Source organism: Festucalex cinctus, chromosome 2 (genome assembly GCF_051991245.1).
Source record: "Festucalex cinctus isolate MCC-2025b chromosome 2, RoL_Fcin_1.0, whole genome shotgun sequence".
NCBI classification, from domain to species: domain Eukaryota; kingdom Metazoa; phylum Chordata; class Actinopteri; order Syngnathiformes; family Syngnathidae; genus Festucalex; species Festucalex cinctus.
The window spans coordinates 23,401,487-23,418,809 of NC_135412.1; the positions used below are offsets into that span (position 1 = coordinate 23,401,487).

The following is a 17,323-nucleotide window of genomic DNA, read 5'->3' on the forward strand; positions in this document are numbered from 1 at the left end:
GTGTGTGAAATGTAGATGGGGAAAGGTTGTCTGTGCCGCTTTTGAAGAGGCTTTCGGCAGCGTTTTCTTGAACTGTGAGAATACTCCACGGGCTGCAGACGCTGCATGCAAATTGAGTCAGAAAGCCGTCTTCATTTATGCATCCATCTCCACCTCCGCTTGGAATATAGCGCACAAATATTCATGCATAATAGATACACGGACGGGCACTGAGTTGTACAATGAAAAAGCGAAGCTGATATTTGTTGACAAATAGACGTGACGACGAACAACAACGTGCCAGGTCTCCGAAACGGCAACCTGCGAGCGCTATTGCGAGTACGTCGCTGTGTTCCAGATGGCGCTCCAAGTCCTCTTAGTTGCAATTTGTCTTTCACCCAGGAGGCGCTGATCATGGCCAGCATGGAGCACCCCCACCTGGTGCGCCTCCTGGGAGTGTGCCTGAGCCCCACCATCCAGCTGGTCACCCAGCTCATGCCGCACGGCTGCCTCCTCGACTACGTGCACGAGCACAAGGACAACATTGGCTCGCAGCTGCTGCTCAACTGGTGCGTCCAAATCGCCAAGGTGGGTGACGAGTTTGCGTCTGCGTCAACATTTGCCAAAGGTGTGTTAATAACTGATAAGTACTCTCTGTCTGGACAACCTATTGACACACTTTTACTGGAAGACGTGCTACTACTGGAATTGTTGCCGTCTACTCTAGATTACCTTTATATGGACACACTGGCTAAAGCCCTAATCAGGGGTTTTCCTGGCACAAATTGAGGCAGAGGTGTGACTATGGGCGACTACTTTCGCTTCAGTAGTTGTTGCTTCAGATCTATTCGATACACTGCTGTTGATATAGCACCTCCATAATGGCGCAATGCTACATCTGCAGTTAAAATGTGTCGCTGCCGAGCTCAGTCGACGCAGCTGGAGCGCCGTGTTGAGCAATATCAGTCTGTCAGGCTGGAGGTGGCAAGGAAATTAGGTGGAGGTGGCCGCCTCTGAATTTTGTACGTAGGAAAAACCCTGCTCTTTCTCACCATGAGCATTACAACACAAGCCAATGAATTTGCAGACTGGAAGCATTTGAGCTTGACATTGAAGAGGAATATGAGACGAGGTCAACAAGACAATTTATCCAGCCATCCATTTTCTTAATCACTTGCTCCTCACAAGGGCCGCGGGGGTGCAGGAGCCTATCCCGGCTGGCTTTAGGCAGTAGGCGGGGTACACCCAGAACTGATTGCCAGCCAATCGCAGGGCAAAGACAATTTAGAAGATAGCATTATTTGTTTGTCACAGAAGACCAAATTTTAGCTGAGTATCTTCTAGCAAAATATGCTTAAAAGGTGGAAGTGATTAGGACAGTAAGTGACTCATTGACGTTCCATCATCGGCTTTCATTTGTTTATTTTGGGTGAGCCACTCTCTTCATGTCGTCTTGAGCAGGTTAGCAAAGCCGGAGGTCAACTTGATCAGTGCAAAACCATGAATTTCTTTTCCCCAGACGTTTTAGCAGTGTGCAGGTCATTATGGGTCTGCTTGATAAAGCCATCCATTTGCTTGCATCTTTCTTGAATTTGTCAGAGCGAATGTTTCTGCTTACTTCCAAGTTCATTGGCATCTGCCATCTTTTGCTTGCATCAATGTAGATTAGTGAGATGCTTTCATCAGTGAGTTTCTTGCATATCCAAAGTGTTTAGCCTTCCCGTCACTTTGGTAAAGGCTCATCTTTGTCTCATAAATTCAAAGAACTCTATTACACAATTATTTTTAGGGTTATCTCTTTATTTTCTGCAAATTGGAGCCTGTCCTTTCTATTACTCTTGCGAAAGAGTGGTTTGGTTTTCATCTTACCGTACTTGTGCAGCCTTAATACTTTTGTTCAGAAAGCCTTTGTGAACAGTAGATTTTAAAACCATCTTTTATACCCTTTAGTATTTGATGTTTTCACTCGCAGTTGTCTTTGAGCCTTCTTTATAGCTCTCATGCTGTTTTTGTCCTCAGCTGCTGCTGTTTTCCTTCATCTAGCCGCTCGATGCTATCTCACTTAGCACGCCATCGGTTTCTTTCTTATTCAGAACCTTCCAAGGGGTTGTACGTGCTACGGTCAATGTTTGTGCAATTGCTCTCCTTTGGTTCACGAAATCTCTTTGCTTCACAAATGTTTGGCTGCGGGTGAAAATATAGACAGAACTCCGGTTTTCATGTTGGTTGCACCTCTTTAACTGATGTGAACTTCACAGCAAAACCCAAAGCGGAAACTGTGTAGGAATCCAACCAGTGATTATACACCAAAACCCCCTTAACGCCCCACTCCTACAACACCCTGAACACCCCACAAACCTCGGCAGCCAACAACAACCCACGCACACAACGTGCGAGTAGTGGACCGTTGATTTTCTTGAAAATTAAGTGATGAATAAGAATAGAGCAACATCAAATTATATAATAATAATAATAATAATAATAATAATAATAATAATAATAGTAATAATAATAATAATAATAATAATAATAATAATATGATTGTTCACTTACCGTATTTTCCGCACTATAAGGCGCACCTAAAAGCCTTCAATTCGTTCAAAAGCTGACCATGCGCCTTATAATCCAGTGCGCCTTATATATGGATCAATATTGACCCGCAACAGGTCTCGCTGTCAAGACGCTATCGGTGACCCTGCACGATCGGTGACGTGCATGCGCAGAAGATCCCGCCATCTTGGATCGCTAGCTAATACTAATACTTTACCTCAGAGAAAATAATAAAACAGCTGTTTATTCATTTTGAGAGTGAATGGAGTTGTCAGAAAGCTGGTTTGTAATCTATTAATAAAATTTGACTGACCTATCTGTTTTGTTGACATTCCCTTTAGCGCAACACCATCTAATGGATGCATAACGTAACCCCAGCCTCTACTGTAGCGCCTTATATATGAAAAAAGTTTTAAAATATGTCATTCATTGAAGGTGCGCCTTATAATGAGGTGCGCCTTATAGTGCGGAAAATACGGTACTTTAAATCCTTGTTTTTGTGAGCAAGCATTTTATTCTAGTTATTATTGACATGTTATTGTTGAAAACACGCTCATTTGAATTAAAAAAAAAAAAAAAAAAGAGGAGGAAATATCTGAAGCAACCGATATAGCATCTTGGCAACAGGCTGATGAGAGACATAAGACATAATAGCAATAAACATATGACTGTTTATTGACAATTTTAATTCAGAATGAAATAATTACACACTTTAGTGATGAATAATAAAGCTGTGTTTGTATCTACCGGCATCCTTTTCTCATTTCTTCTTTCCGTTTCTTTTTAAATTGAGCACCTGCTGCGTTTGACCTTTTCCTGTCCAAGGTGCTAAGAGAAACCATTTCACATACCGTTTCAGGGGGTTAGGTTGTCGTATTTAGGTTTTTAAAATAAGAAATAAAACTAAAAAAAAAACGATAAATTTGACATGTCCAGATATAACGACCTGGACAGAAAAACTTGTCCCATATTAATCGTTTCATGTCAAACCAAAATGTTTTTAGTCTACAGAAAACAAACTATTGCAATACTTTCAGAGGGGAGTACGACTATTCACTTTCACATGCTGACTGATGACTGCTAACTGATCAGCCTGCACAGAAGTTAAGTTTGGGAGCCACTACACTGGAGGTCACAAATGACCACACGAGTGGCCTGCTGTCCTGTTCTAAAAATAGCTTACGAGCAATGGGACATATCTTTTCAAGTAATGTTGTTGAAGTGATCATTTGAGAATGCAAACACTGGCAAAGGTCTATCGAAATGAAGTGGTGCATATTGATATTCATCTGTTTCCTAATTATCGTGAGAAATCATTAACATGATTAGAGTTTGCGTAACTGAGTATTATGAATTATTAATAATAACATACTAACGCGGCACAATTAAAGGTAATCTGAGCTCATTTGTTATTTGACGTATCAAACGGGTAGCTCTTTGCATTAATCAGTATGCAAGAAGTGGCTCTCAGTTTCATGAGGATTTGTGACCCCTGCACTACGCTATTAGTGACCGCGCTGCTATGATTTGCTGACAGCGATCACCGTCCAACATGAACATCCGGCGCATAAAAAGCTAAATCAGCATTTATCCTTAGAGCCCCACAAGATGGCCAGACGAAGAAATATTCAGATTGAAAGACACGGGATTATTTCTGGTATCCAAAGACATTCCAGCAGGTTCTTCATGAGCCAAGACTGCCGAGATTGATTTTGCCATCTTTGTTGTTGTCGGACATGTCAGTTCTTCCGAATCAGTGATGAGAGGATGGCTTTGATGAGGTCTTTGTGGGAGGGCTTAACCCTTCATTCCCCCCGCGACAAATGAGTCAAAGTGCCCGAAGAGCATGTTACTTAAGCAGGTACTTACGGCTGTAATTGGATTGGATTGTGTGATGGGGGATCGTAAGATAGTGAGCGCTTGATCGCAACTCACTTTTGTGACTTGTTGTGCATGGAGGTGTCCTGCGCTGCCTGACTGATTGGACTTGAATGACTTTTTATTGGACAAATGAGATAATCGAGCCGGCGGAATGAGTGTGGCTCCTTTGTCTTTTTCACCTTGGGACGCCATTTGCAGGTACAACAAATTAGCTGGCAAATACGTGCAGAGGTCAATTCTTCTTGACTTCTCTTTTGGTATCAATGATCATCCAACCATCCATTTTCTTTGCCTCTTATTGTGTTTGGAGAAAGATGGAGCCTATTCCAGCTAACTGAGTTAATGGCTGACTACGGTGGAAAATTTCCCCAGCACCAATGAAAACTTCAAATTCTTTCTTGTGAAAATGCTGAGTGGCTCGTAACACACTAGCAGGAAGGAACGGAAGACGGGTGCCACAATGCCTGGTGACGAAATCAAACAGTCAAACTACGACGTGGTCATTTTGCGGTGACCGGCAACTTTGCAAAGCTAACCGCTAAGCTAAGTGCTTACAATGTGTGCCTGTCGTGACGAGACGCCATATGGCGATTGACCAATCAGAGCACACCGATGTCTGACGACACCCTAGCCTGGTCTCCAGTCATTCACATGCTGGCAACCACGAACACTCCAATCCGCATATTCTGCCTGCATGTGATGGAATTACCCCGGATGACCTTGTCAAAACTCGAAAGAATAGCGTCGCGGTAGATCATTTGCAAGATTTGCAAAATGAGGAATGTAGGGTAGAAATTGGTAGGGTAGAATTTTTTATTTTTTATTTTTTTTCCCCCTGGCGAAAGCTCATTGCTTTCCAGCAGCCGCCACCGCCCGGCCAGCGCCACGACAAGTGCACAAACAGCAGCCGTATGTGGGCTCTGACCCGGGCAGGTGACCGCTGCGCCGCAAATAGATTGGCTGCGGCCCGTCGCCAGGCACTGACTCTCTATCACTGAGTGTTTTGGGCATTGAGATAATGGCTGTCATTAATCTACAGCCACACTCAGAGCTGCCGAGCTGCCACACTTGCGCACACTCGCACACTGACTGACACTTGCGTCAACACACACACACACACACACACACACACACACCTCAAGTAGCACAGCTCGGTCGCTTTCAATCTTTTAATTTATTAGTTTGTTCTGTTCTTTTCTCACCTGTAAACACACACACACCTCCCCCATCTCCTTTCCCACTGAGGCCAAGTGCTCCATTTAAAAGAAGTCAAAGTTGGGCCATTACCTGAGATACACTGTGCGCCATCAAGTGTGTGCGTGTTTGTAGGGCTGGATATTACCAACAACCTCAAGATACCATATCATGATATGGGGGTCATGATACCGTACGTATCGCGATGCATATGTATCCCAATGGGGTATGTGCCACGGAAGAGACGGGACTGTTTTTGCACATCAGTTTGTTTCGCAACCCGAACCGGAAACAAACTGCTGTGCAAAATCAAGTCCCGCCTCTTCCGTGGCATATACCCCATTGGTGGGTTTCATGTGATGTCACGACAAGCGCCCAACCCCAGATGGGGGACAGGAAGTAACTTCCCCATAAGAAAAAGCTGAGAAAATGCAGAAGTTTTGTGCTGCTTATGGCTGTACCAACCAGTCTAATCGAGGAAAAAATTAAAAACTACTTTCGCTTTAGCAATGCTAGCTACGTTAGCCATCACACCGAGTGCTTCTTAAATTGAGGTCCTTCTTCCAGGAAGGCCACAATGTATGTTAGACCTCTGAGAATGGTTAAGCTAGTAACATGTAGACAATAGCAGGTAAAGTAACAGCCAGCTAGCTGGTAGCCTGATGCCAGTGGTAACGTTTGTGTACATTTGAGTTAAAAAGAGACATTTCCTCACCCGAACAAAAACAAGACTTTTAATGCTTCTTTTGATCCGAGTTCGCTGACTCAAACGACACGCAAAATCGTTGTAAGCCTCCTGGCTTTTATATGCCTTCATTTTGGCTAGCGGTTGTAGTACGATGTCTGGAGGACGAAGTAGTTCGCAATGTTGATTGCCTCCACACCAGGCAAATCCGACACAAGTTCGGAAAAATCAATTTTTCTCACAGTGTAAGGATCATATCCGGAATATTTTTTTACTATTTTTAGAGCCTGTCAGCTACGTCCAGGCTCACCCAACGCTTTTGCATAAAGTCGCTTTCCATCATTTTCAATCATTTTCAATGGGTGTTCCCTACTTCCTGACGCTTAGTTGAATTCCGCGTGCCGCTGGAATCACGTGATCGCCGTCTCGATTTTTTTTTGATTTTTTTAGCACATCCCTAGCGTGTTGGTGGCCTTGCAAAGTTCGCAACGTATAAATTTGAACCAGCCATCAGTCATTAACTGATTTCTCGTCTGCTTATTCATTTTTCACTCCGTTTTAGATTATGAATGGAATAATTAGGTTTGCCATGTATTTTAATGAACAAATCAAGTCGCTGAATTAAATATGGGATTTGGGCTGAATGGATCAAAAAGGGCTGGGGGGAGTCATTTAATTTGGCTGTCCTCCCGCTGTGGCTCTCCGTGTTTCCTCTCGCAGCCTGTCAGGATTTCGATCGTACGATTCGAAAGTGCAGGTGCTGTGATCATGATATCCGAAATTCGGGAGTCTGGACCGTAGTAGTCATTGAGGTCATGCAAGGGTAAGCAAGATTGGTGAGAACGCTCTTAGTGGCTAGCTGACATGTGCACAACATGCCCCGCAGGAACAAGAAGACCCCCCCCCCCCCCCCCCCCCCCGTCACCCCCCACTTGTCGAGCTGAGCTGTCTCGTTCTGGGTGGTGTTTTTTCTGATTGACGGGGCTAATGATGGTGCCAAATATTGACCTTCTCTGAGGCAAGCCTGATGCAGTCCACTACTGCATTGTGGTCAAATATTAATGAGAGGCTGCATAAGCAATGGTGTGACAACAACTCACATTTGCTCTGCATACATTCAGATGTGGCAAAATGAGAAAACAACACAGAATTTATTTAGCACAATCAGCAGTCACCTTCTCTTAGAGGGTACAATATCATCTTGATCTCCGCATGTGTGCGGATCCTGCAGCGATTCCGCAGATCCCCCTCCGCCATTTCTCTTCCACCCTACAGACCCTCTGGCAGGAGATCCAATCTGGCCAAGCTTTAGTCTAGTTCTCAGTGTTATTTACTTCTCTGCTGCTTTGCGTTGAGCAAACAAATCTCTGCGGAATTCATTACATGAATACTAGAGCCAGGCCAATATGGGATTTAAAAATAAAATATAAAAATAAAAAATATATACACATAAAATAAAAATGTAAAAGTAAAACAATATATACATAATAAAAAATAATAAAAATTAAAAAATAAAAAACCTACTGTACTCTGAAAAAATCCCCTCCTCACCCTTTTTTTATTTGGTTTCCACGCCTCTAGTTCCAAAGGTGTTCCAACCCTAATAATGCAAATGCAAAGCATAGTTGGAACACAGTGTACTGGTTTGTCTATGTGTGCGCATGTGAGTGGAAGATTCCTGAGTACATGTGTGGTCAAGTTTGCAAACATTTCTTAACAGAAAACAGGTGGCCTCAGCAGACTGTCTCTAACCATTCTGCTGCGTTTGATGTTCTGGTTCTTGAGCTCTTGAGTCATCTTCTGTTAAGACAGTGCTTCTCATATAGTGGGGCAGCCCCCCCCTCTCCATCAAGGGGGGCGCGGTTGACCTCGGGGAACATGCTTTTTTATTTATTTATTTTTTATTTTTTTTACTGTCCTATAATAAAGTGCAATTGCACCTCCACTACATTGTAGTGTGCGCAGAGAGCATTTGCTCGGTGGTGTAGGGGTTTTCTTTGCCCTGAGCATGCGCTTTGCACACAGCAAAAAAATAATAATCTGCAAAAATTATTTTGTATTTTTGTTTTACAGGTTAAAGTTTTGTTTTGTTTTTTTTAATATTGTGCATTGGGCATGACAGAAAATAATTGAGAAGCACTGTGTTAAGATAACATATAGCTAGGCTATGTGGATGTGAGTGCGAAGCAGAGCAAAGTATCCTCGATTGCAAGCAGAAGCAATTCTTCATTACAGCAAATGGATGATAACTTATTATTTACAATTATTCCTACACTATGGCCCGAGACTGGTATGATATGGGATCTTATTTGGGATGGAACAGTACGTCACCCTCAACTGTGTAGGCAGTTTCTAAACATTATTTGGCATCTTGGAGGCCCGCAGGTAGATATTGATTCTAAATTCTTTATTTTTAGTCAGCATATGCATCCATATTTAAAAGTGTTAGTTTGCGGTAGCAGCACCGTTGCATTCCGGCAGCGATGAATAATACATGCTGTAGTAAAAGCTATTGACTCTGAGTGATGGAGACATTTATTTGTGTACTGAAAGGCAATTATGATTAGTTAAGTGGGGAGCAACATGACTTGTGTCTGCAGCATCCATTTATACAGTAGAGGTATGAGTAATTGCTGAATAGGTCTGAGATGTATGAGAGAGAGAGCGAGAAAAGACACTCTACTTACTGTACCGCTAATTCCTCCTAGCCAAAAAATAATGAGGCGTTGCACTGAATAAAACCTTATGAACTAAATAAAATGTTATTTTAATGATGTGTACACTGACAATTTGCAGTTTGGTATCTACTCTATAAAAACAGTTGGGTCCAAAGTAACCCTATTATGGATCAAAAATGGACCGTCAATTTGACTCAACTTTCTGTGTTGTTTTATACAACATGACCCCATTTTCTGACCCAAGTAAAAAATCTGACCAATATTTATGAGTTGTTTTCCACTAAAAGCCCCATTTCTCAACTCAAAGTCTGGTCAAATAGACCCAGGTACAGTATCGCTCCATTTTTGACCCTTAGTTGGGTTATGTTTGACCCAAGTGTTTTTAGAGCGTATGCTTTCCATTGATTAGCCAAAACAAACCATGTGCCTGCACAAAAGCACACTGCAAAAAGGACAGTAGAAAATTTAAGAAATAAATCAAATAAGAAAAGTATTACTTCAAATAAGCAAAATGATCTGCCAACAGAACTAGAAAAATGTACTTAAATTTACCTGTAACATTTAGAAAAATGAGAAAATAATACTATTCAATATCAGCCACAGCAGTCTTGAAAATAGTATTTTTATTCAAAAAACAAGTTATATTGACATTTTCCAAGCTCTAATAAATAGAACAATTTTCTTAAAATACAAATGTATTTATTCACTCATGGATAACTTTGACTGAGTGTCAAGCAGGGAAGTAACAGGTCACATTTTTAATTGTCTTTGGTATGACCCAGGCCAGGATTGAACCCACAACTTCCAAGTCTGAGGGTGGGCACTCTACCACTAGACCACTGAATTTGGATGTCGGAGCACTGAAAAGACGAAAAATGATCTTAGTAAATATAACAAAACCGTCTGTTTTCATACTCGTCATTTTTCCATTTATCTTATTTCTGGGTTATGCAACATTTTAAAATAAGAAAATTCATATTATGAAAGCCCAGTTCAGCGCCTTTGATGTTGGTTAGTTGTCATCTTAAAATGTGGAAAATGCTTGTTTTAAGCCTCACGGTACTTAAAACTGGCTGTTAACACTCAAGGCTAAAACTGCTTGAGAAAATAAGATAATTAAGTAAAAAGTATCTAAAAATAGCACAATGATCTTGTCTGACAATTTCATTTTAAGTCAAAATAACTTATCAAAGCAAAACAAGCACATTTAGGTTAAATTTAAGAAATTACATCTTAGTTAAGATTTCAATTTTTGCAGTGCAATTTATTCATTTTTAACCACCCCACCCCCCTCTTTTTTTTTATACTACTTGTTATTTATAGAGTAAGAATTTAAGGCCAACAAGGGGCCCCACAGTCGTGATGCGCAGCGCTTAATTTCCACCAGCCTTCATTATAATGCACTCCCATAATTCTTTGCAAGAGTGAGTTTGTCAGGAAGCGCATCCTGCTTAGCAAACAGCGCGAGCCGCGACGTCGAAACCGAGACACGCGTCTCGCGGTCCCCAGGAGAACGCGTCCCTGCTGATGCAACAAAATGAGGGAAGCGGGCGCAGGGAGATGTGATGGGGAGAACGGGCGGAGGGGGGGATAAGCCCCCCCTGGGTCTTTCTAATTATCTGTAAGGATCAGCAGTGCTCAAGGATGCGTACGGGGAGGGATTTGACTGCCAGATCCGCTGGGGTAAGAATGCCTGATTGGATCGGTCACCTCGCTCCCTGCACGGCCATTAGCAACGGTGCCTGCAGCCGAGGCTCATTAGACACAGGCCCATGCGCGCATGCAGATGAATGGCAGCGGATGCATTTTTTTTAGACATTCTCCTGCTATTATCTTTTTTTTCTTTCTTTTTAAAAATATGCTTACAGTTTAGTTTGCGTCTATACACACGTGGACAAAAATTCTTCATCAATTCTTTGTGGCTTAACTGGTCACTCAACTTGGAAGTTAATGAGACCGGAACTTGCCAAAATGCATATTGACAAGCCACAAAGCCCCAGGGAAGGAAGGATGCTTAAAATCGGAGGTAGCTGGAGCAGTTTATTTGTGAAGGATGCAAGAATACATTTTGAAATAACCTGTAACAGTTGCACAAGTCTGATTGCCTCAAAAAGTGATTGTGAGTTTTTAAATCTTCATATGTTTGTAGTACTTGTGCTAGCTAGAGACAAATGTGTTTCCACTGAATTGTACATGTGATTAATCTCATTTAAAAAAAAAATATATATATATATATATATATATATATATATATATATATATATATATATATATATATATATATGTATATGTATATATATGTATATGTATATATATATATATATATATATATATATATATATATATATATATATATATATATATATGTATATATATATATGTATATATATATATGTATATATATATATGTATATATATATATATATATATATATATATATATATATATATATATGTATATATATATATATATATATATATATATGTAAATGTATATATATGTGTATGTGTATGTATATATATATATGTATATATATGTGTATATATATGTATATATATATATATATGTATATATATATGTGTATATATATGTATATATATATATATATATATATATATGTATATATATATATGTGTATATATATATATATATATATATATATATATATATATATATATATATATATATATATATATATATACATAAATAAATTTGGGGTCTCAGGCGATGAAAATTTTGCATCAGAAGTAATCACGGCTTCAATAGTTAACTCACGATTAATCGCACATTTAATATCTGTTCTAAATGTGGGCAGCACGGTGATGAGTGGTTAGCATGTCCGCCTCCCAGTACTGAGGATTCCGGTTCGAGTCCAGGCTCCGGCCTTCCTGAGTGGAGTTTGCATGTTCTCCCCGTGCCCGCGTGGGTCTTCTCCGGGTACTCCGGTCTCCTCCCACATTCCAAAGACATGCATGGCAGGTTAATTGGGCGCTCCGAATTGTCCCTAGGTGTGCTTTTGAGTGTGGATGGTTGTTTGTCTCTGTGTGCCCTGCGATTGGCTGGCAATCAGTCCAGGGTGTCCCCCGCCTACTGCCCGGAGCCGGCTGAGATGGGCTCCAGCACCCCCCGCGACCCTTCTGAGGAATAAGTGGTCAAGAAAATGGATGGATGGATGGATGTTCTAAATGTGCAATAAAATGTACAATAAAATATTTTATAAGTTTTTTTATTATATATATATATAATAATATTATATATATAATATTATAAGTTTTCATTCTCTTGTTAAGATAAAAGTGGGGAAAAAATGTTGAACTAGTTAAAATATGGCTGCATCTTGTATTCATTGATAGTTATTTAATAATAATTCATAAACTTAAGTTAAAATTAAACTGTAAAAAATGAGTGATATTGATTTGTGTTTAAGTAAATTTTCTGCCACTAGATGGCATAGTTGGATTTGTAAGACATTGGCGACAGCTCAGTGCATTGTTCTTTTTATATTAAGAGCTATCTAATCTTTAACATGAAGTAACTTGTAAATTGTACAATACAACTTGACCCCAGTCTCCACAAATATATGCATTACGATTACATTTATTACGGCTAAAGTTTGACGTGGATGTGTCTGCTGCGTTGCGACTGGAATCCCCCCCAATAAAGGCTTTCCAAGTAAGTAATTAACTGTGCGTTCAAAAAGTTAGCGGCGTTAAAGGAACTTTCAATTGACTCAAAATTAACGCACTAATTTTGACACCCCTTATTTAAATCAATTATAGTTGACGTCCGCAACAGGATGTATTCACTTCCTATATTACCTACTGCAAGTTACTTTATTTGTAATTAGTTACATTACCTTCCCCCCTTTCTGTTCGGCCTTGAGAATCGTCATCACTTCCTCCACCCGCCCTTATGTCGCTCTCTCCACTCATGTCAGTCACGCATGGGTAGACGTAATCGACCAAACGGTAACACAAGTACTTCTCCCTCATTTTGTCTCGTGGTGGAAATTAGCCGAGGTGATTAAGAATTATAACCGCTCAGTGTCACAGCAAGCAGCAGACAAATTACAGGCATTACTGAGAAGGTTGAACACGGCACCCCGATGGTGCTTCGCTGATACCAATGAAGAGCGTCCGTTCCTTCTCCCCTTGGAGGTGAGAGAGCGCTGAGCTGTGTGCGAAATACGTCATTTTCTGTCACTCACTGCTTGGTGTCAAACTGCGGCCTCATGAGATCTGACGGGAGGTCTCTGAATTAATACGATGCCTCTGATCCACCGGCAAGGGTTTGGTCAGCAAGTGTTTGGTCAATGACCAATCTTATGAAACTTTGCCTTTATATACCATCACAGTGGATTAGAAAAACACATAAATAAAATAGTGTCATAGTTGCTATATAAATAAAGATGACTTGACTTTCAATGAAAAAATGGAAACCGATCACTTTTGAAACCGGGCTTCAGAGCGGAAAGATTTCAAAATGCAAGTACGTTCCAATGTGGACACCATATGCAGGATAGCGACTCCTCCCGTGACGGCACACGAACCTCCAGTCTGTCAACAACAATGGCGGATAGCCGTGTCGTCGTTTTGCGCAACCTCCTTAGCTTGTTTATGCTTTTACAGCAAAATGTTTTGTGTGATGTTGTACTTGAATCACCCGCCATTGTCACTTCTCCTGTGTTGTGTTCGTCTCACTGATCTGCATATATTACTGGATAGCCACGCCCGTGCAAGCCGTTCAAGCCACAGGGCAGCCATCTTACTCCTCTCACGAGCAGTTGACTATTTGAACACCGCCTTTTCTTTTCTCGCTCAGCTTTATCAGTCATCTTTTGTTGAATTACTTATAATTCTTTAATTAAAAAAAAAATACAAGTTTCCTCCTCTAAACATTATTAAGCATATAATTGATATATGCATTTAAGGCAAGTTGTAAAATGTCTGAAGCCCTCTTGTTTATGTTTAACAAATTTAAAACATCATAACTCAGGCTGTTTCTACTATACTGTCTCAAATGTTCTCTAATTTCGTTAAAGTTAATGTTTAGGATCGATCGTATGCCGAGAAATGTTTCTTGGGAGGAGTAATATGGCAGCCTGACGGCTTCAAAAGTCTTGGCCTATCAGCTCAGTGGTTCGCTGATTCTTCTTCTACACTTTCCGTTAACTCCGTATGGCAGCGCTACAGCGCCACTCCAGACTTGGCATATGTATTACAGCCATTAACCGTCCGAGGCGCCTTCTTTTGGACACTCGCATGTCTTGAGATTGTTCTGTCTGTACAAGATATGTTTGAGGATAGATATGTTTGATATGAAGATATGTTTGCTTCCGGATAAACAGGGCCTAAATATATCATCATTTTTAATACTGGGATAAAAATCCCAGTCATAGGCAAAGCCTCTGCTGGCAGGAAACCAAAGTTTTGAAAAATACAGCAATTATGTCAGTTTGCTAAATATTGTTGAGCATCTGCAAATTGAGATACGCTGCATAAAAGTGATGTACATTTGGACCTCCGTTTTTGATTAATCCATTCCAAAAAGTCTGACTATTAAACCAATTCAAACAAAAACTAAAGTAATGATTTCCAAAGGAGGTAGCCGAATGCACACCCAATTAATCTGTTCCAAAACCTCGAAAATATTAACAAAAAAATAATTTCACAGCAAATAAACACTGTATAGTTTATTGTGCAGACATCAATATTGAAAAAAAAAAAAGTAAATGACTAATAAAATGGATTAATGAGTGTCCATCCATTATCTGAACATCTTTTCCTCACGAGGGTGGCGGGATTAATGAGCATTAATTAAACATAACTTTTACTGCCATTTAACTCTCTTGATGGTGTATGAAAGACGACAAGAAAGGTGGAGAAATTATTTGGAAGGTCCATCGAATTTTCATACTTTCCTCTGAGTTCTTTCGTGAATTCTGTGTTTCTCATCGTCTCAAATCAAAGGGCCGGGCACTTGGAATTTTCTTTGGCCCCATGCTGGATTATTGAGCAGTCGCGCTCAATAACTAAGCATGAAAAGATTTCTTTAAAAGCTTTCTGATGAATGTTCTGGTTGACGCTACCACAACACAAGAAAAGGCTCAAAAGGTTTCACAGCGCATGAGATTCTTTCTGTGGGCGCACAAGTCCAGAAAAAGAGAGAGAACGAGAGAGAGAGAGAGAGAGAGAGAGAGAGAGAGAGAGAGAGAGAGAGAGCGGCTGAGTTGCACACTGTAAAAAAAAAGAAGCTTTTTTTGCCCTTGTAGATATTACCTTGTTTTCATAAATTATATTTACTAAGTATTCACAGCTAATTAAAAACATTAGGTATACTTCAATGTGCTACTTGATTTCTTCTGTGTAATGTGTTTACAGCAAAATTTGAAATACATTTTAAATGAAATTAATAATTACGATTTACTCAGTTAATGTGTTTAATTTTAGAAGTGCTTAAAAAAATGAGTATATATAATTAGATTATTTATGTACACTTACCACTAATATATTAGTGTGCTTTTATTAATTTAATCAGGATTGAATTATTGTTCCTGCTTATTGCCATCCAGAAAACATAGAACTTTAAACGTTAAGTTTTTTTTCCTGCAATTTGGTTAATTTATTATCAATGAATCTTAAATTTGGTGTAAGTTGTTTGTATTTTATGTTGTAGTTTGAATCCCTATCGCAGTGTGACTGTTTTGGTTTTCAGAACTAAACAAAAGTGCTTTCTTCAACATTATCTCTGATTGGTTTTCTAGAGGCATGGTGGACTGGTTAGCATGTCTGCTTCCCATTGCAGAGGATGCCAGTTCGAGTCCAGGCTTCGGCCTTTATGGGTGGAGTTTGCATGTTCTCCCCGTGCTTCGTCAATTTCCTCCCACATTCCTAAAAACATGCATTGTATGTTCATTGGAGTGACTAAATTGTCCCCAGGTGTGATGGTGACGGTCTATTGTTGTTTGTATTTTTTTTCAACAGATTTAGTCAAGTAGTAAAATGTATTGGGTTAAGAGTTCAGTATAATTAAGTGAAGCCAAACAGAAAAGTTAATACAATTACTTATTTCATATTGGTAATCAATTCATGTTTTTAACATTTACTTAATAAGCAATGGCTATGACGTAATTACAATAACTACACATTACTACTGTTATGTGCTGAGGTTGGATCCCAAAAACGCAGACACAAATAAGACTTTTTTTATTCACATCGAGAGGCGTGGAACAAACTTGACTAGACAAGAAACAACGAGAGTTGCACAGAGGAACAGAGGTAATAATCCGACAAAAACACACACTTCTGAACCAGGCTTATATAGACAGCGAACCCATCTGATTGGTTGTGGCTAGACATGTGGGGAACAGGACTGACATTGAATTATCTGATTGGCTGTTGACCAGATAAAGAGATTAAAGATTCCTGACATCACATAGCTTCTGACATCACATAGTGTCTTACCAGTTGAAACTAGATGCTGGTTACATCAGTTCAAAACAGACACTTGACCTCACGGTCATGACCCAAACATAACTCTTGCATGACCCAAGTCATGACAGTAAACATAACCCTTTCATGACCCTAGTCATGACAACTACATTACAGTAAGGAACTTGATAATTACATTTAGTAAGAGTCACTTAATATTTCCGACATGTAATCAATCTTTAGTTGCATGTAAATGTTTCTTAATTCTATTGAGTGTCATATGCTTGATATTGAGTAGTAGAATTTACTTAATTGGAGTGAGTGCAAATACTTGCGAGATTTTCTTCAAGTAAATCATACAAGTTGTTTTTTTTTCAGTGCACAGAAGAAGGACAAATTAGTCATGGACCCTTTTCAACTGCATGAAAACGGAATGCATGTGAAAAGTGGGATAAAATTTAGGCAAAAATAATAATAATTGTACCAAAAAATAGGGCATACAAAAATCGTGGTACTACTTTAGGCCCATTATAATTCTAAAATTGTTAATGAAATGTAAAGGTAATTTTTATTTAATAATTATAATTAATAATTCATTCTGAATTATTTTATTAGTTTTTACACTGGAATCACATTGATTACAATATTTTATTTCCAATACATTGTCATGCTGTATGTTCAACTTGTAACTGTAAATGTATTCGTGTTGCAAAATAAATGTGATCCTTTTATGGCATTACATCTACCAAAACATTTACTGACATTGGCTCATGTAAATTTGTGGCATTTCCACCCATGCTGGTGACATTTAGGAAGGATTTTGGGGGCCCATAATTATTTCACATTTTTGATTCTTGTATAAATTACACACATGCCTCACAGCCTGTACACGTTATAATCAAATAGATATCTTAGCTTGATAGATG

General features: G+C 39.6%; 1 protein-coding gene across 4 annotated transcripts in view; it reads left to right on the forward strand.

The window, feature by feature from the left end:
- LOC144014190 (receptor tyrosine-protein kinase erbB-4-like) overlaps positions 1 to 17,323 on the forward strand; it is a 260,722-nt gene that overhangs the window by 222,886 nt on the left and 20,513 nt on the right. For 3 of the 4 annotated variants that reach the window (XM_077513792.1, XM_077513794.1, XM_077513795.1), the window contains exon 20: positions 382 to 567. In XM_077513792.1, the coding sequence (XP_077369918.1) occupies positions 382 to 567 (186 nt within the window). The remainder of the gene's footprint in view (positions 1 to 381; positions 568 to 17,323) is intronic. The other variant, XM_077513793.1, reaches the window with a different exon arrangement.